The sequence below is a fragment of the Cottoperca gobio genome, chromosome 5, assembly GCF_900634415.1.
Source record: "Cottoperca gobio chromosome 5, fCotGob3.1, whole genome shotgun sequence".
In the NCBI taxonomy this organism is placed as follows: domain Eukaryota; kingdom Metazoa; phylum Chordata; class Actinopteri; order Perciformes; family Bovichtidae; genus Cottoperca; species Cottoperca gobio.
Genome location: NC_041359.1, coordinates 11663806 through 11684301, shown reverse-complemented (window position 1 = coordinate 11684301; position 20496 = coordinate 11663806). Strand labels below are relative to the sequence as shown.

The 20496-nt window shown below is 39.5% G+C and overlaps 1 protein-coding gene across 4 annotated transcripts; it reads right to left on the bottom strand.

Annotated features, from left to right (window-relative positions):
- Positions 1-237: 237 nt before the first annotated feature.
- On the bottom strand, positions 238-19596 carry mapk14b (mitogen-activated protein kinase 14b). Of its 4 annotated transcripts, none has more exons than XM_029431149.1 (12): positions 19165-19596; positions 12323-12452; positions 8918-8976; positions 7409-7520; positions 6629-6658; positions 6395-6442; positions 6155-6269; positions 5144-5248; positions 4114-4193; positions 3000-3078; positions 2565-2738; positions 238-2433 (listed from the first exon to the last, which is right to left on the bottom strand). In XM_029431149.1, the coding sequence occupies exons 1-12, from the start codon at positions 19281-19283 to the stop codon at positions 2366-2368; spliced, it is 1119 nt and encodes a 372-aa protein (XP_029287009.1). In that variant the 5' UTR covers positions 19284-19596; the 3' UTR covers positions 238-2365. The 4 variants fall into 4 exon arrangements, 3 of the variants coding, with proteins under 3 accessions (XP_029287009.1, XP_029287011.1, XP_029287010.1); XM_029431151.1 differs by having other exon boundaries at positions 5177-5248; XM_029431150.1 differs by lacking the exon at positions 4114-4193 and adding an exon at positions 3546-3625 and having other exon boundaries at positions 5177-5248.
- Positions 19597-20496: the final 900 nt, after the last annotated feature.

Sequence of the window (20496 nt, the reverse complement as noted above, 5' to 3'; positions counted from 1 at the left end):
ACTCTCTCATGGCGACCGGGTCTTCATCCAAAATCAGATGGGGCAGCACCCAACCAGATTCTTCTTCAGTGAGTGTTTTTTTATTGGTTAAGTGATCCTTGGTCTGAAAAAGTTTCAGAAACACTGCCCTACAGGTTTGGTCATCCTACATGTAGGCAGAGGTTTTGTTCTACTTGTGCTGTGCTGCCACCCAATGGTGACATAATGAAAGCTAAAATAACATACAGTACACCGTTACAGGTTTGAAAAATAGTAGCCTTTATTTTCTAATGGTGGTATTTACAGTTGGCGTGCTGTCTTGGTACATGTGATAAAGCACATAGTAATAAAAAGATATGAACACATCTCAGGCAAAGAAAGCATAACCAATAACCAAATTAACTACTGACATTTGGATATGGAAAAGATAAATATCCTATCTAACGTATGAAGTCGTTTTAAAACGACAAAGAACGAGGCTTCAGCATTGCCCTTCAGCATCCAGTGAGTAAACGTACACTCTTTCTTACAAACATGTGCCCTGCTAAATTATTTAAATGAATGACAAATATAGTTCTAGCATTGCTATAAAAACAATCAATATTATAAGAATCACAGAATAACATCAAATCTTGATTTAACACACAAAGAATAAAATAATACATAGGAAAAAGCGATACATTAAAACAAGCTGTTGCAAATGAAATTGTAAAGACACTGATGTTTGGTTGAGATTAGCCAGAGTAACTGAGGATATAGCTTGTATGTCACAAGGTTATCGGACTCCTAAAATAGTTCACATAGAAAAAACATTTGGTCAATAAATGTTTGAAGTACACTTCAGAACAGGGAGTCTACGGTTTAGTGGTTCTGATGTCAATACAAAATCTTGTAATATATATTTTGGCTTTGATGTTTTTTTTATTAATTTTCTTTTTAAAAATAGGATACTTTGAGGGCAGTACCTCAGGGAACACAATAAGATACCTTAATGTTCAAGAACAGCTTTAAACTAAAGAAATTAACTCCAAAATGAGCAAAGTTGATCAAACTAATTAAAACTATATGGTTGTCCGCAACATCTTGATGATATTGTTTGCTCTGATACACAAGCGGTAACTGTAGTCACCGCGGCTTAACTGACGTTTGAGATTGACGATACGTTTGGTTTCTGATACAGTAAGCTTTCCATAAATAATAAAAAGAACCTTAAATTTTGACAAATAATATTCTCTTTACATCGATATACAAACAACATAACAAAAGATCATAAATACAGGGCAGACTGGTGCCCCAAACATTCAATAAACATTAATAGTACTGTGTTTTGTAAATGCAATATGATTAAAGTACATTGTCAGTTGGTGTTGAGGTGGGAAACATCACATTTCAATAAACTAACAAGCCAAATCTGACTTTATCATGCAAAAGTGTAGGTTGTGATAATGGGGACTGTAACATTCCTCTGAAACCGCAGAACAGAAGTGCTTGAAGAAGAATTGATATGGAGAAAAGAGAAGGAACTAAACAAATGTTAAGTAGGTGAAATGGATGAACTCATATTTTGGTAAAAGAAAAAGGGATACTGTAAGCCTTTAAATCCAACAACAAATATGAAGCTTTGAATTTTCCATGTAGAGGTAAATATTTTATATTTAAGCCTATCCTAGACATACTTGTATTAAATTACATACTGTATCTTTTTATATGGCATTTCAGGCTAAACTCTAGTAATAAAATTCATACTGTCAAAGGGGTCGGCTGAGCCGTGACTCAGCAATTATGACTATTACACAAATACGGTAACTAGTTTGTCTGAAGTACTTCTGTACAAATACGGTTTGTCATATTTACACAATTCTATGTGATGACAGAAATAAAATTGAATTTTAATGTGTGAAAAATAAACTTTAGACGCTTGAAAGCTTTCCATCAAACCTTTCCGATAATATTAATTACTGCCAAGTGGTTTTATAAAATACGTATTAGGAGTTACATTGTTCCTACTGACTGACATGTAGTTTCTAGTTTTCTTAGTCAAAGAGGGGATCAATATAAATAATAAATATCTGAGGTAAAAACTCACTAAAAATATGAGGAGATTTTAAAGTCTGCCTCGGCGCCTTGGGATGCAGAGTAACGAAAACAGCAAAGTGGGGGACAAAAGGAACAGGATGTCGAGTTTTATCCCTGATAAAAACAACGTCCCCCAGAGATGAATTACGGCAGGCACTTGCATGTCATGATTGTGTGTGCGTGTGCGTGTGTGTGTGTGCGTGTAGAAAGTGGTGGATAGTCACAAGAGACTCATAGTCCTTAAAGAGTGTTTCTTGGAAAACAAAAAGATGGAAGAAAAGGTGCCTCCTGCTCCTCCTCCTCCTCCTCCTCAGGATTCCATCTCGTCTCCATCGAACGACGGCGGCTCAAAACTGAGTACCTCCTCATAGGTTAACCCTGAGAGACAATAAATAATGTTTGAGGTTATTTATAAATTATTTCTGAAGCAATCTATTGGATACACAACTTGCATCTATCCATTTTCTTCCCAGCTAGTTCAAGTTATAACCCACAATCTGCCAACTTACTCTTCCATTCCTCAATCTCCAGCTCGCGACTTTCAAAGCTCTGGTCGTAAGGCTCTGCTTCAGGCTCGTCATCTGGATCGTGGTACTGAGCGAAGTACGGGTGGGCCAGAGCCTCAGAAGCCGTGATTCGCTTGTCTGTGTCCAGCACCAGCATTTTCTCCAGCAAGTCCACCGCTTAAACACAGCAACGAGAGAACGATGAATATGTGAAAGGCAAAAAAAACATCCATCGAAACATTTATTTTGATTTAATTGAATAATTATTGGTTAGATGTTAAAACTGTTATTACATAGCTGCGGTCAGTATTTTTCATAGTGTATTATTTGAATTGGACAAACATGTATAGTAATTGAGGACTTTACTGATACCACTAGAGGGACTCAGTGAGCCAGGAGGAGTGACAGCCAGAGTATCATGCTGAAAAGGGAACTTACCAAGAGGGTTGGCACCAATAAACACATCAGCAAAGTTCCTCTTGGGCATGTGGGGAAGTGAGTTAATGTAGTTCCTTGCCTGTGAAAAAGATTACCAAATTATCAAAACTATAATGTAACACAGTGGCACTTTGTCGCTCTGCAGCTTATAATGGAAAATCTTTTGACATACCTAACATTGATGTAATACATTTGCCTGGTGCAAAAACTATTATTGCCTTACATCCTTCCAGTAAGGCATGCTTCAAGCACTTAAACTACCACCCAGATCACACTCATTACACAAACATTAGGCCCTAATTGTCAGAATCAATACATGTTACCAATGCCACAGATAGCCTTGCTGAGACAAGCACAGTGAGTCAGAGAGGAAACAGGGAGGAAGTGGAGTGAGAGCAGAGGCTAACACGCAGATGCAAAATATAAAGGCATACTTAAAAACTACACATCAGGTCTAACAGTATCTGCCTGCAAACAGGACTGTGGCTTGGCCCTGATTCCAGCTGGGAGGGGGGCTCGTGGGATGGTGGAGGGCACGTGTCTCACCTCGTGGCTGGGCATCCTGCTTATGAGGGAGGCTGGGGGCGTCCCCGTCAGGCGCATTATCTGCTGCAGCTGGTTTATATCTATAGCTTGCGAGTCAAGGGGCATCATCACATGGTGGTCAGCATGTCAAAGAGCATGGGTGGTTGTGTATGGAGGGGTGGAAACACACGCAGGGTGAAGATCAAGAAGATGTAAGAGGATGAAGACAGTTTCGTAGCTTCGATGTGCAGCAACCCTCGCCTGACTATAACCTATAATGAAGTCTCCAGGTATTTAAAGAGAGATTTGAAAGCCGTATCCCAGCACTTCCCTAGAGGCCTCTCACGGTGTCATGTGGAGAGGTTAGAAGACTGTTGGAGTTCATAGGACATGCTTGAAAGAAGTGTGAATCAAAGCCTTGAGCTAAAGTGCAAGTGAAGCTACACAATTTCAGGGCAAAACAGGTGCAGCTTAGAAGAAGGGGTAGCAGTACAAAGTAGACTGTCTGTCAAACTTTTGCTAAGGCAACAAAAACACAGGCAGGAAGGGCAGCCCCACAGGCCTGGGCGGGATGGTACTGTACACTCACAGACTCCGAAGAGCTTTTCATCAAGAGCTCGGGCCCTGGGGTTCCGACGAGCATCATTATAAGCTTCAACTGATCAATGTCTACCACACACGCATGAAGGAAAACAGAAGGGATGGAGGGTGTTGGATAAGGAGAAAGGGAGGAGAGCTGTCATCGCAGAAGAAAATATTCTTTCATTTAATCAAAAGTAAAAGAAAGAAAAAAAGAGTCAACAACAACTCAAATGCCTTCTGTGTCACACACTGTGATGCATAATTGATGGTTACGGATACAACATGGATGTTGAATGAAGATTGACAGAATCTAAAACTCCCAAATTCATAACCACTGTATCATTTAGTGTGTTAGTGTTAGATTGTTCCGTTTAATCAGGCTAATTTGATTTGATCTACTATACCAAACAAAGCCAGATACATTTAGCTGATCTGTCATTTAAAATATCAGCAATCATTATTAAATTAATACAGGTGTGATTGTCACCATTTGTGTGAGGACACATTCAAAACACACACACACAGTGTTGCAGTGAAAGAGTCAATGGCCTGATTGATCATTCAAAGCAGGAATCACAAACACAATATGCAACAGCTGTGTGAGCAGTTGTATGTGCCAATGTCTGTATTTAAAGGTGTGTGTGTGTGTGTGTGTGTGTGTGTGTTTTAACGTTGTTATGTTCTGCTGCATGGGAAGCTTTGTGGGAGGGAAACATTAAGGTGTACTGCGTCTAAGAGAAGCAGTGGAGACAACAGTGAGTCATCGACTGCCGTGGACTCTTCACTCCGATCACGTACATGCACAAACTCACACACAAACATGCTGCCTTGACTATTCTGGCATGCAGATCACTAAAGTCAATACTTAGTAATGTTTTTGAGTCAGTTTAAAATAGGTGTGTGTGTTCTAACCCCTGTGGTGTTAGACCCTTGAATGCAGGGAACAATAAATCGCTATGCATTCATCTATTTTTCACTACCTCCTCCAGATCTACCAAAAACCTACAGTACATGTTGACTCCAAGGAGCCATTTTACTTTTGCATGGCAATGCCAACGGTGGAAGGATACGGTCTGTGCCAGGGAAGAGCGTCTGTCCAGTAAGTAGTTCGGCCATGATGCAGCCCACTGACCAGATATCCACTATTCCATGTAAGAAAGAAAAACATGCAGCATTGTGAATGGTTAAGAATATGATACAACTTGTCTGTTACATATTCAGTATCAGTTACATTTAATTCATTTCCCCAAGTTCAAGCTTTTCAAAAGCATAGTGCAGACCAATAAAGCGGCTCACGGGACTCGTTAAGGGATTTAACAATAGGTCGTAAAGTTTGTAATGTTCAGTTCAAGGCTCTTCAATACGAATACAACAATTCAGCATGCAATTTGAGAATCTCTGTGTTGAGCTGTGATTGCTGTTTTTGTAAATCTGGTGTTATTTAATTGCGTGCTGTGCATCTGCTGCAAAACCAAAAAGATTAAATCAAACTCCTTTCTTTTATTTGTAATTTTTATTTATTTTTTATTAAGTGCACGAGATAAAAGAAACCAAAACTTGCTGATGAAAAACAAATAAATGCTATTTGGGAAGTATTATTTTCTATTAACAGTGTCTTACAACTGTTGGCAAAGCAAAAAGGCAACATACTGTAACTAATCTATTTATACAAACACCACAAAGCCATGCAAGAAAACATCTTTGGCTGGTGCTGCAACACAACCTTGTGTTGAATCCACCAGAAAATTGAAAAGCTGGCCTATTTTCTCGCCCTCATCATTTCTTATGTGATAAAGTCATAACTAGCGACGCTACAGAAGAAAAACCCAGACATATCTGGTGAAATTATGTTTTTATAAACATAGTAAATCAGTTATGTGTAATGCAGACCAGAAAAACTCTTGGCAACAAGAATTCAGAATTTTGTGAAATACGAGAAGCATTACACACAGATGTCAGCACGCTATTTCAATGTGTGACATTGCACATCATATAATGTAACATTCTGTTTGCAGGCCAAAATATTATGATTAAATCAGTGTGTGCACCTGTCATGTTGTAGTGCATCCAGTTGAGCATGATTTCCGGGGCTCGGTACCACCGGGTGGCTACGTAGCCCGTCATCTCATCATCCGTGTGCCGTGCCAAACCAAAGTCCAGGATCTGAGGGACGAAGTGAATTTAAGAGAGGTAGAGACAGTAAGATGAGGATGATTGAACATCTTCCGCTACACACGAGCATCTAAATCATATACGGTGAACCTTGTTTCAAGTCTACTATATCTCACCTTGAGCTCGCAGTCTTCATTCACAGCCAGATTACTTGGCTTCAGGTCCTGAAGAGAAAGGGAGGCAGGAAGGAAAACTCAAGACGGTGTAACGTTATACTGCTCTCCACCTTTCCCTGTTTATATAAACCAAACACCATATAGGAAGCGAATGACCTCTTCAGGACATTAAGACATGTATAAAATCTGTCAGACTTTGAAGCTGAAATGTATAAAAGGACAGTCAACACTTACTCGGTGGATGATATCTGCAGAATGGATGTACTGTGGGGGAAAGAACAAAATAATGATGATTAAACTTATATTGCCCTCTCATTTTGAACACAGCACAACTGAAAGTGTATTTAATTTGGTACCTACATCAGAGTATGTGTGTGTGTGTGTGTGTGTGTGTGTGTGTGTGTGTGTGTGTGTGTGTGTGTGTGTGTGTGTGTGTGTGAGATACAGTTACCAAACTTCTTTCCCTACTGCTCTCTAGGAACAGGATATGGAAATGTATCTTAAATAATATAATTGTTTTTTCACACATATTGCAAAAGTGAAATAATAAAAGACTGCATATATCAATAACATGTCAATACTAGAAACTAGAAATCAAGTTAAACGATTCAATTATCGTGTCCCATCAGAAATGATGATTTACAGTCACTTCCGTCTCCGGTAACTTCACTTTGGTCCCTCTTACTTTGGGTTACTGTGTCAGATTACAAAGTACAATAGAGATCTTATAATCAGGCACCATAATCTAAACAGGTTACAGAAGGACTTTTAAAAACAGGCCAATTCTCATTCAGTGGGCCAGCAGATGGACTAACACACAACGGTTTCTTAATAAATCTCAAGTGTTTCTACGGCCATGCAACTTTAGATTTTTCAACATACTGACAAAGAAGAAATTAGTATCTTAACTTAAGAACATTACAGATCAGTGTAGTACAACAGCCTACTGATCAACAGTAAGGGGAGTAAGGCACCAGTGTTGAGTTCTAGTGTTACGCTGGGAGCTTCACTGACCTTTAAGCCTCTGAGAATCTGGTAGATGAGGAACTGGACGTGGTCATCGGTCAGCTTTTGGCACTTGACGATGTTGTTGAGGTCTGCACCCATTAGGTGGGTCACCAAGTACCTGCGAAACATACAGTACAGCCAATTAGATGTGCTCTCCAAATGTCTGCACGGCTGTCTTCGTCTTCTGCTTCTTTCTTGTCTTTTCTTTTGTAGCTTTATTTTAATGAACGATTTGGGAAAAGAAATTCTAACAGATTATTTTTGACTGATATTGCGATATGATTCACAATATTGGAAGGAAAGATCATTACTGATCATTTGCATAATTATTCTCATTTTCATTTAAAAATATAAAATGATCATGGTGTGATTTGTTTTACGACAATCTGTACCAAACCGTCTGTAGAATACAATTTGTAGGCCTGGACGTCTCTGCAGCACCACAATACTTAATTCAGAATGGTACTTTGACACATTTCTTTAACAAATATTGCGCCTCCTGCGACTTGGATATTGCACTGGTCCATATTGCGATTTCGATTTGTTTTCTTGCTATCATTACTTATTGTGTTGTTATGTTGAGTTTAGGAAGTTCTTTGTAACTTTTCTTGCGAAAAACTGCTATTAAAATAATGGTATTACTATCCGCAACAATGACTTTATGAAACACTGACTTCATTTACAAGTTGCATTACTATTCTGTGTAACTTTGCAAATATAAAAAAACAGGCAGTGGTTCATGCATAATTCATACACACTAAGATAGGAAGAAGGGGAAAAACTGATGAGTGGGAAAGGGGAAATGTTTCAGTGTTTCACTTATCTTTTCTTGATAGTGGAATGTTTATTTTACAGCCAACAGACGAGCTGAAGAAAATATAATATGTGACGTTTCTGTTGGGCACGTCTGATGGCTGGCCGGTGAACATGTGCACGCTTCTCTTGTAGTGAGATAGGATTGTTTGCACAATTCTTTGCTGTCTTTGTTACTGATCCCATAAAACGAGAAGTGTCACATCTTTCTTGTGCAACTTCAGTGCTGGGGGGGTCTGCTGTGTGTGTAGCTTCATCTCACATTTACCCAAATGTGCAACAAACTGATGATGCCACAGCATGCTGAGAATTCAAGGACTCTAATTGAATATTCTGTGCTCACACACACACGCACATGCACGCGCACACACACAATGCCCACAGACAGTGCCAGATGGCTGTTGCCATGGAGACTAGCTGTGATGTGCATTGTGCACAAGTTGGTCCTACAATCACCTTGGTAAAACCCGACACGTGCTCGACTCACATGCAGTTATGAGCTGCAGGGTTATGATGCGTTTGTAACGGCTTTTGCTTTTGAGTTTTTCTTGAAGTCATCTGCTGATCTGAAGGGTTTCATTGTGTGAGAATGAGGAAAAGGAGCTTAAGACAGAAGTGAGGCAGAGAAAGACAGAAACTAAGGAGACAGAGGCAAAGGAAAAAAGTAAAAGACAGCAGTGAAGGGGTGAGAAAGTGACTTACACATCGTTGAACTCCTCTAAGCTTGTCGCTGGTGTGAAAACGTCTAATAGACCAATCACCTGAAGGGAAAAGGAGAGGTCACAGATCAGAAAACATTCACAAAAACTATTGGATACATTTGAACATCAGCAAGCATGCTTATTATATATTATTATATATGTTTTGAAAACAACCGACATTTCTACCATCTCTATAAAGATGAAGTGCGTGACCTTGATATTATCTGTTCTAAAGTAGAACTTTGTTTCGTCAAACAAGCCTCGCCTTCTTACACTTCTTCACTTCTTACCAGTTTCAAGGACTCATGCTAGATTTTATGCATAGAGAGGTTCACGAGGTTATTCTCACGCTGCTAATAACAACCACAACTGATATGATTTCAGAAGAAGCAGGGGAAATTATCTGTTGAAGTTAGTTCATCACACTGACAGGAAAGGCACCAGCGGTGTTACATGATGTGTCTAAGTGTGAACAAAAGAAGAAAATGTGTCATTCGTTTGGATTACATTTAACTGTCTTCACATGCTTGTTCCAACAATACCAAGTTGTTTCTTATAGCTTTTAAAGTTTGAGAGTGTTGTGTTTGTTTTTATTAACATTTCAACAGCTTTGGAGATTGAATATGTTAAAAGTAGTTTTTAGTTGGTAAACATGTCATTTGCTAGATATTTTTATTACAACGAATAAGACTTGGATTATACGACAGGCAAAACCAAAATGAATATGTAAAAGCGACAGCATGATGGACTTAAATAATAATTCGGTCCACATAGCAGACTTGTTTTTAGGTTTAAACAGCACAAAAAGAGAAAGAGAACAAAGACAGGAAACATAATAGAGGATAATCGTGTGTGTGCGTGTGTGTGCTAGCACACTGGCAGAGAGCAGGCAGCCCAGAGCGCCAACCCTGCCTCCGCCCCCTGGAGAGAGACTGAGGATGATAGGTGTTGTAGAAACACAGGAGCAGCCCGCCCACACAGGGCACACAACCACAGCTGATTGGTGTGCTGATGCCACAACAAACAGCTGATTGGTCCACACAGCCATTCCAAAATCGAAACCTGGGGAGTCTCCTGGCAACAGCGTGAGCACAACACAGAATCCCTCTCTGTAAAGCATAGGTGGGTATTAAAACGCTTTCATGATTTAAGAACACAAAAAAGGCACAGCTTTATGCAATCTCCCCTGTTATGATGAAACAGAACGTGGCAACAACATCCTCATGATCACAAACAGCAATATAACCTTTTAAGGAAGCTGTCTGGACCACCACACTATTTAGATTTTGTTGTGCAAGTCAGTTTTGTACGGACATGTTTATACAACATGGACATCTTGGATTTGACCCATGATATAGGCACTGATTCTGTATAATCCTAGTAAACCCATGTTTGTTTTCTTTTGCCAAATTAATGCACTGAGGTACTTTACCAGTAGTACCCGAGCACCATGCAACGCTAATTCCAAAACTGCTTAACAACAGTGTTCAAGCTGTTCTGGTAGTGAAATAAAACAGGATCCATGAAAATGCATCTACTGTTGGTCTTTAAGGGCTGCTGGGGAGACTTGCCATACTTCTTCGAGCTGCAGTTTCCTTTTTTCCTGTACGTGCGTCAACTAAAACTGCTGTGCTTCACAGTGCCTGCATGTTGACGATACTTGAGAAAGCACCAGTCCATCCTGTCACTCATCAGTTAGCTCTCGTAACAACCTATTTCTACCTATTACAATGGACAACAGCAAACTATTGAGGGAACTCTTTACAATGTAAAATTCCCTATTTTTCCACCACAAAGACCACAGCTCCAATAGAAACTTCTAGTCTTACTCACGCACTCAAACACACCGTTCAGCAGTGCATTTGCACCCACACAGGAACTCATCACCTGAGAAATCGTATCCACTGCTATTACATAACACAAGAGGAGCCAAACTATTTGGTCAAAGTGTTAGCTGGATGCACCAAGAGCACACAGGAAGTAGGCGCTGTGTTTGTGTTTCGTATGTGGGCAAGTGTCTGCATGCGCGGTATCACCTACACATAAACATAGAAAACCAAAACACAAGCAGAGATTGCAAGAGGGGAATTAAAGCCAGTGCCCTAAAGTAGTATAGTAAAATGACATGAGCAGCAACAAAGTGAGAGGACAGGACCAGACAGCTGACGGGACTGCAGTTGTAAACACGCTTTGATCACTTGCAGGACTCTTCTAACAGGATATCACACCGGACACAGACCCCCTTGCTTGAGGCCAGTGTGCTCATGTGTGCGTTTACGCCGCCACACATGAACCAAACACCACAAAAATCACTTTACGTTTCTTTCTTTGGATGTTAATATTTCATAGATCCTCCTATACTTTTCAACTCCTGTTGTCGTGGTGTGTGCAGAAGGGCTTTTACAATCAGCTGGGGGGGGAGCGAGGCATAAGGGCTTTTACAGTCAGCTGGGGGGAGCGAGGCTCAGGGTCGCTGGATGCATGTTTATTGATTTATGCACGTACATGTGGACGATTATATACTGACCTGAATGACTGTCAAATAATGCACACCACTTGTGTATACCATGTATACTTTAGGTCTGTACCGAATATTACGAAGCTTCATTTATAATGTTGACATTCAAATTCAATATTTAAATGCAGTGCAGCTTCTTTTCATTTTGCATTTCTATTTATTGACCACAGTTGCAGATAATAATAATAATAATAATAATAATAATAATAATAATAATAATAATAATAATAATAATAATAATAATAATAATAATAATAATAATAATAATAATACATTAGATTTGTATAGCGCTTTTGGAGAACCTCAAAGACGCTTATAATAATAAAGATTAGGCTACACTCATAATTAGTATTATAATATTTGTAGAATTAGATCCAAACTTTTCCAAATCTCAAGAGAAAGTAAAGTCAAAAAGTCGAAGTCTATTGAAAAGGAGATCAAAATTTAAAAAAATTAAGATAGATAACATTTGCAACATCCCACAAAAATAAGACATTCGGTGCAGCGCAAATATAGATGACATTACAGTGCCTTCAAATAGAGTTGTTTTAACTTCTTCAAAACTGGAAATCTTCCAATAGCACCAAGACCTATTTTAAGTGGATCTCCATGAACATAGCGACAGTCCTGAGGGGAGATCTAAATGAGCTCCAGCTATCATTGTAAGCTTCAAGTCAACAGGGATACAGACATGACACTGTAACCAGCTTCGGCACGTTAGCGCTCACCATGCAAACCTCATGTGCAACTTCATGTGCACATATATACAATCCTTGCTTAAGAGCTTATTTACAGAACAATGCATATCCACACAGGAGTGAGGCCCTGGCCAGAGCTTTAAGTCAGGGCGATGGAGGTGTGAGGGTGCGTTGGTTGCAGGCGACTTACATTCTCGTGCTTCATGTGTTTGAGCAGCCGCAGCTCTCTGTAGGTTCTCTTTGCGTGGATGATGGACTGGAAGGGTCTGGACAACTTCTTCACTGCAATCTTCAGGCATGTCTTCACATCATACACCGAACTGAAAGAAACAGTGTTTACAACTGGTAAGACCTTGATTGTAAGAAGTGCAACGATTGTAAATGCATTAATTCAGGCTTAGAACTGTCATATCAAAACCTTAAACATTTCCCTTTATTTAACTGGAAATGAGACTGCGTAGGTGGACCCAGAAAACAAAGCAAATAAGTACATAACATCGAGCTTTTGGTTTGGTTTCGCTTCTTATTATATTCTGCAGCCTTAGGCAGTATGGGGGAACAGGACTGAACATGTGGCATTGCACCAATTGTTTTGATGACCAAATTAATTGGTCAGTGTATACTTGCTTACAAAAAAAAAAAAAGGAGTTAGACTATCCATTTTTATTTATTGTATCTGTATATGTTCCAGGGCCGTTGGAAATCAGTGATTACGGTTCCATTTGTTAATATTTTATTCTTAACACATTCTAGAAAAAAACTTGCTTGACAAATACAACAGTTGACTTCAGCACATCTTAAATTTGAATCAAAATCAGCACCTGCCCTGCGATTCTGCTGGAGCTGCCATGTGAGTGTGCATGGCCTCATTTAGTCATTATTTACTCGTTTCATTGTAATGATGTAACAGAAAAACATCATTGTCACTTTGGAGGAAGTGTAAAAGAAAAAGAAGGTGTGGCAAAAAGAACATAGACAAAGGAAGTGTAATATAAAAGCTGAGAGTGAAATGTGCTCTACTTCCAATACTGTAAAATAAGCACCGTTACTAAAAACTGTAGAATATATTTAAGATAGATGGTAATTGGTAACCTTCCTTTTGCAAGGATATACAATTGACACCACATGTAAAAATCAACACATTTTGTGAGGGTGGTGGAAAGAGAGGCACATAGGCCTTTCCTCCCCAACAAGTGTGACATTGCTGCATTTCCTGAACACCACCCACTTATAATAAACCACATTCCTTCCAGGTCAATCAGTGAAGCTGCATCGCAAATGGATGATTGCAAAATCAACCCAAAAAAAAGATCTGTGCTCAGCTTTTGCAGAAAAGTATTGTTTCCTCTTCTTGTGGTCTCCCCATGTGGGGAGTGGAAAATGTAACTGAGGTTTTTTCTTTGTTTTTCATAAATGTGATTTTGCAAACCACTGAAGACACAAAATAAATCTGCAGGGAGTTTCTAAAACTCATTCATATATTGGTGAACGCTACAAAACCGATCTGAACCACTGACCTAGTCTCAGCTGCACTGTGCTCCCAGTTAAGAGTTTTGTGCAAGGCCAAGTCAACACTACGTGTTACGGAAAGAGATGACTCATTTTCTTCTGGACATATTTCACAAACTGATCGAGATATTTGAACCGTCGACCTCTCAACCGCACATGACTGGGAATTTTTCAGTGTACAGCGGGATCAATAGTAGCATTAAAAACAAATCTGCGTTGCTGCGCATACATAATAAGAACATTAGGATAAGCAGTGTTTTTTTCTCTCCCACTAAATCAGAGATAATCTCCCACGCCCACTGTACTCCATGTTCTAGGCTTGCAGAACAACTAGTATATGTGTCACTTGTGAGGGAAAACCCACACTCAGTAAACACAGAGTATACCAAAGCTAAATGACAAAACAAGAAGACACACGCACGCTGTCTTTAAAAACTGCTGCTAATTTGCAGGACAAACAAGACGGGTCTAAGCATACACCATCTAATTAGACTGTAATAAATGGAAGTGCAATAACAGAATGGCCATAAAAATGTGGGCTGTAAAAGGAGCAGCGTTATGAGAGCAGGTTCACGGGGAAGGAGTAATGATCGTCAGCAGTATGTTCACTAACAGACAGACAGAGTGAGCACACTGGCAACCGTGTACTTTAAATCACTTGTGGCGATGTCTAAAATAAGTGCCACGTGCTTCCTCCTGCCATCAACTCCCTTTACTTCAGAAATATGGTTAACAAGAGTTTAAAGAGACGGAAATATAAAGGCTGTAGCATCATTTCTCTCTCCTGCAGAAATAAACTTTTACACCAGAGTCAACCAGACAGTGATGCTTATTATCAATATGTATCAAAGTCAGCACCATATTGGAAGCATCAGAATCTGTGTGCACGTTAAAATGATTAATAGTGGGATGAACTAAACCGCAACCTGTTTTACAAGCGTTTAACTTCTTAGACATGTCATACTCAAGTCAAACAAGAATGCCTAACCCCATTAGTGGATTAATAGTCAAACTTCTCCTATGGTCCGACAGAAATAACAACACACTTGATAAGTGATTGTGAAGAGAGAAAAACAAAATCATAAAAATTATCTGTCATCATGGAAAGGACACTAGCAGGTATATGGGCCTGTAGTTATTAAGACTTGTTTTTTTTGTTTTTTTATGGTTATGACAGGAACCAACAAGCCAGTTATGACAGTCAAGTAGAACATCGTGGACTCAAAAGCAACAAGTGGGGAGAAGGGGAACAGTTTTTAATGAGCGGGTTTTTGTCGATAGCTGTAATCAGTTCCGCGTTCCCTGTGGTCACGCAGCTTTCCTGTAGCTATCGTCAGATCTCACCAACACGTTGCAACTTAATCTTCCACAGTAAACATTTTGTTGTGCACACGATGATCTAAAGCACAAGACTTCCGACATAAGGATATTTCAGCTGTTCCACTCACACAGTATTATAAAAAAGTAAACAGGTTTTATTGCTGACCGTTTATCAACGTGCACATGGCACTCATTTATTAATTACGGCTCTGTTTAAAGAAGGCTTATTGTGATTATGACTTTCGTGAAAGTAAGATAACATGCTTAAGATGTTTGCTCGGCAGTACTTTACAGTTTTTGATCATAAAGGCAAAAGGGCAAATTAACACTCGTTTTCCGATCTACTCTGAAAGAAAGCAAACCGCTGGTTCATCGCCCAGATAACCTGGTCACCAATCCTAGCATTCATAAACAACAGGCTACTTACAGAAAAGTTAGTCTGCTAGTGTGTCCACCTACATGTGTTTGTGGACTAATTGTTGGGCTTTTTAAGTTGAAACGTGCACCTGAAGTATTTTACACACTGTAATATATAGAGCTTTTAGGAATACAACTATATATACTAAATTTATATAAAAAAATATCAATTAATTTCATCAACACAGGCTGAAATAGTGAAATTGACTAAATTCAATAACAAGAAGTTGTATTTTGTCTCAGCACCCATGAGATCTATATGCCAAGATGTTTTCGGGCTCTGGTCATGACTCTTACACCAAAATGAATGGTTCTACTCTTCTGACACCACAGATGCATTCAGTCATGCACCTCACATGACTTGCACTAAAGTCATGTAAAATTGCTGGTTTTTAAACCTAAGCCTCCTTTTAGTTTGGAGAGGTGACAAGTCAGTACACACTTCGGAGGTTAAAACCAAGTGCGTCAGCCAGAACTTGTCAGCCAGAACTTGTCAGCCAGAACTTGCCACAATATTGCACCTTTTCACCACATCGCTCTCATCATACAATTATTTCTTAATCATCAAAATACCTAATGCTGTCTCGTAAGACAAAGGTAAAAGGCTTTTATGCGACATGAAGTCCATCACAATCCTGTGAAAGCTGGCAGAATAAACACTTGCTGGGCATGCAAGAAAAAAAGAAGTAGAGAAGTATCACTTTCACTTTCTTGTACTTTCATTCGAGTACAAGACATTTAAGGACACAGAGGAAATAAGCAAAGCACACATTTTTACCATGGTGCCTTAAACTGGGGGCTGTGCAGAGAAAACATTATATTTTATAAATTTGCCAAAAGCTGCAGTTTTAAATGTCAATGTGTTTTGAGAATGTGTTCAAATCCAAAAGCAATCATATGATTGTCTGAGAGAAAACAGGAAAACATGACGTTCTTATAGGAGATGATTTCTGTGTTGCTTACGAAGAAAAGTGAGCTGCTGTAATGACAACATGCAGTGATTATTTCCCCTCTAACATTTGGATTGTAATTATATTTAATATATATGACATTGATTAAAAATGCTTAATAGTGTTCAACAACAAATGTTTTTTATTGGCCTGTGCATATGACACAACATTTGCTAAAGGCTGGGTAATTATTGTTATGGTTTCATCAAAGCCTAAAGTATTTAGACTTTTTTTTTATAGCCATGATTCATTTCCCTGCAGTGAGCTAAAAATGAGCAATTGATTTAATATGCATATATGCCCCCATTGCCCCGTGAGCCTATATGGGTTTTGTGCTTCTTTCATCTCAGCTGAGAAATCTGGACTTAACAACACAAGCACTCAGCACACAGTCCATACTGTAATCCCAGCCAGCACCGCTGTAAACACTTTGTTTCCACACTGACCCTGGATCGCCTCCAAGTCTGACATTTAGAAAATAGAACAAAAACTCAGAAATAAGGAAAAAGCAGACGTCTGTTTTTCTTTAATAGTCTTGTATCTTATACGCGAGTGACAGTTTAATGATTAAGAGCACATAGTACATGCTTTAAATATTAAAACGTTGGGGATGAATTCAAGCCTAGAGCCTGAGGAACGTCATGGCAGCAACAACAAAGACTTTGCCGACTGAGAGCGCGTGTCCAGCTGACCAATAGCTGTGACATACTGGAGCAGGGGCTGTGAGGTTATTTATACATTTCAGATACCTTCTGAAGGCTTTTAATGACAGCCTGATGTTTAGACCTCTTCATTAGCACAATTTATTGTAAGTTCAGGTATTCAAAAGGCTTTGTGATCCTATGATGTTGTTAAGAGATAGGCCGACAGCTCCTTGCCCTGGTAAGGGATCAAATACAGAGAACACTGAGGAATTTCCAAGTAGCTGCAGGTGACCGAGAGAATGATGGTGCTGTAGTGGTGGGACTGAGTATCTTTGGGAATCCTATGATTCGGTTCTGCACTTTCTTGCCTGAAGCAGATTTTTTCATTTTAAAAGGTTAACTGCATTCATTTGAAAGCATGCAACAGTCTGAGGTTGCGTGTAATTTACCAACAAACATCACTGGTTGAATGTTTTTTGCAAAAACAGAAGTAGTTGATGCGTGTGTTCTGGAGTAAGGCAGGGGGGGTGTACGGAAGTATATCAACGACAAAAGATTTAAGTTCTGAGTACTACTCAGTCTGCAAGTCAAGTTGAGAGCAAACGGACAGAAATTTGTGAATGCTTAAAAGTGACAATGAGCCTCCTTCACCCATGTATTTCTTAAAATGGTTTTAATCATTTTTCTCAGTAAAAGTTATTCCTAAAAATTGAAAAAATAAGAAAATCCAAAATCTGGTTGAGAAAAACACACTAGAAATAGAACTTAACAAGAAGCTAACAAGGCCACTATGATAGATGACTAGTAACGACTTTTAAAACAATGTGACTAAAATTACTGTTCCAAATTAGCCAACAAATTCAATGTGATTTTAGTCATTTAGGGTCAACGCATTTAGATTTAATTTAACTTTATTAACAACATACAAAACTAGATTTTTGGCATTTGTAAATAGATTATTTCCTCCACGCCTGCTTTTCTTTTGTAAACTGTGAAGCACCAATGCCAGACATTAAGTTACTAATCAGAGAATTGACCACAGGGTAAATAAACACACTTGTCTTAACTTTTCAGCACTCATTTCGTCTAGATATAAATGCATGTTATTAATATACATCAGAGTATTTAGTCTCACATAGATTTCTATAATAAAGACACTGCATGCATTCATGCCTTACATGTGCAAAGGTAGATGTATGCCCATTCAGTGTTGTCTAAGTACAAAATGAGGTCAACTTCATTCACCACTGATACCTGCAAAAACCACACATACTCAACAGTTGGAGGTGTGGAAGTAGTCAAAACTAACAGTAAAAGTTAAGATGACGGCACAATGCCATCCATGACTTTGGGATGACTAAAAGGCGTCACAGCTGAGGCCACTACCTAACCTCGGGACTATGAGTCATGGGTGTACCACAACGGGAGAAAGGGTGACATCATTCTAGAGTCATCACCGTCGTCGGATAGGCTCCTATAGAAAGCTCTCACTGTGCACGAGGGGGCCTACTTTCTGAAAACCACGTGACCTTCTGGTACTCTGCAGGCTGCACCCTACTGGAAAATGCATAATGTATGCTATGTGCGGTTGTGTAAAGTGCCAGGTTGTACGTGCAGGACAACAATACTATTGTAGTGGAAGGCGATTATTTCGCTAGGTGTTGGTTAACCCTCACAACAAATGAGCACAGATTTTATCTCATGAGGAGGCACACCACTCTGGCAGATGATGCAAGCATAGACATGTTACTGATCATCAGCCTTCTTCTAAAGAAACACTGGCAAACGATTAGGACGCTGCACCTCTAACACTGGGAATCTAGTACAACTTGATCCATGAGCTGTCAGTGTGCTTACTGCAAATGAGCGGTACATACAGGTGTTTACGGGACGAAAGTAAGTAAAACAGCAAAGCAAACATGTGCACAAAAACAAATATAATCCCCACCCTCCGAAGAAGTGCGAGCTACCGCGAAGCGTGCACGATGTGTCATCGGTTCATACCAGCCGTAGTATGAACATGTAAACAAACTGCACAACAGATATTTTCCCTTTCTTCCACCGGCACCCTTTACAGATTGATATGCAGCCCGTGGGGAGGTTAACTCTGACGGGCCTCTGTGGGTGGTTGGAAACCGTTTGGCCGTTGTGCAATCGTGCTGTGTGCTCTCTACTCTGCAACAACTGCTTACCATACAGATCCGTAAGCACCGGAGCCGACGGGAGATAAGTTCTGGTACCGCTCCGGGACCTCCCACACGGTTTTGTTGAGCTCCTGTCGGTAGAAAGTGGGTCTCTCCTTCTGCGACATTCCTACGGATTTACCAGCCGCGCAGCGACACAACAAGCCAGCGGAAACTTCTGCCCTCTCTCCTCTCCTCCCCGTGTGTGGCACGACGTGGTGTGGTGCTGCTCCCTGATAAAAAACTAAAAACTGAGACGGTCCTCAATCACACAAAACTTCAGCCGCCCAGTCGTGCAAATTCGGGGCAGTTGTGCAAAGAAAATCCCCACCTCTCCGTGCACGTCGGGGCGCTTGGAGGCAACTTCCTATACAAAACGCACTCGGGTCAGGAAGCTCAGTCTGGACTATCTTTCGCTGAATTTTTCGCACTGTTCTCGCTTTGCTGGGCGCGCGGAAACGTGAACGCGCACGTCGCTTCGTCACTGCGCACTCCCGGTAATAATGATCTTCTCGCGAGAACTGGGTTGCTATTGGGAAACCAGGGGATGTCCCTGCTGAGGATATGAGTGGGAATCTCCCTCTGTTAGTGAACGCTAAACATATATTACCTATTTTAAATTAAAATAGATACATTAAAATGTAAATTTACAGGTAAATAGGTACATTAATATTTTTAATGTACCTCAGATATAATGAGGTAATACAATACAATCACCCCAGTGTTTAGAAAAAGATATCTGACTGGAGACAAATCAGGTCATGACTGAACAATGCAGCATTAATGCAAAAAGATTATGAGTATACAAAATAATGTACATTGCCTATAATATTAACCCCCTTGGACTTTATATTTTACAACTAAATTACAACGATTTTTTAAATACTGATCAACAAATTATTCAATACCAAAATAATAAATATTAAAATATTAAAGGTAATTGATTGCTCAAGTACCAGTAGGTATATTCACCCATTTATTATTGCACACACCTAAATATGGCCAAGTGTGGTCTTTATTTTAATTAGATGCAACATAATCAGTTGAATCAAAAATCACCTGTGTGTAATCACAGTGTGACAGTGAGTTGATTACAACAGCTGATTAGTCCATTTGTAAAACTACACTATAAGGACAAAGGAACTTTACAAATAGGCCTTTTTCATGGAAGAAAGGTTGATATACCGCAGGAAAAGCACAGGTGTAAATAATAGATGAATGATGGCTGAATTCTTTAAGCTGCTTTCAGTTTCAAGGTCCTGACATTGTCCTTACCAGGACATAACGTTATTAATAACACCTGTGATTTTCTAATGTGACAAATTAAAATGTCTGCAGTGA

What these genes read in the sequence shown, in the direction of transcription:
- mapk14b (XM_029431149.1), bottom strand. Translation starts at nt 19,283, where the DNA reads ATGTCGCAGAAGGAGAGACCCACTTTCTACCGACAGGAGCTCAACAAA. An exon ending in GTTGGCATTGCCATGCAAAA is followed by an intron (nt 4,194 to 5,143) that starts GTAAAATGGCTC and finishes CGTGTGTGGTAG; the next exon opens with ACATTGATCAGTTGAAGCTT. An exon ending in TATTGGTGCCAACCCTCTTG is followed by an intron (nt 2,739 to 2,999) that starts GTAAGTTCCCTT and finishes GCTGTGTTTAAG; the next exon opens with CGGTGGACTTGCTGGAGAAA.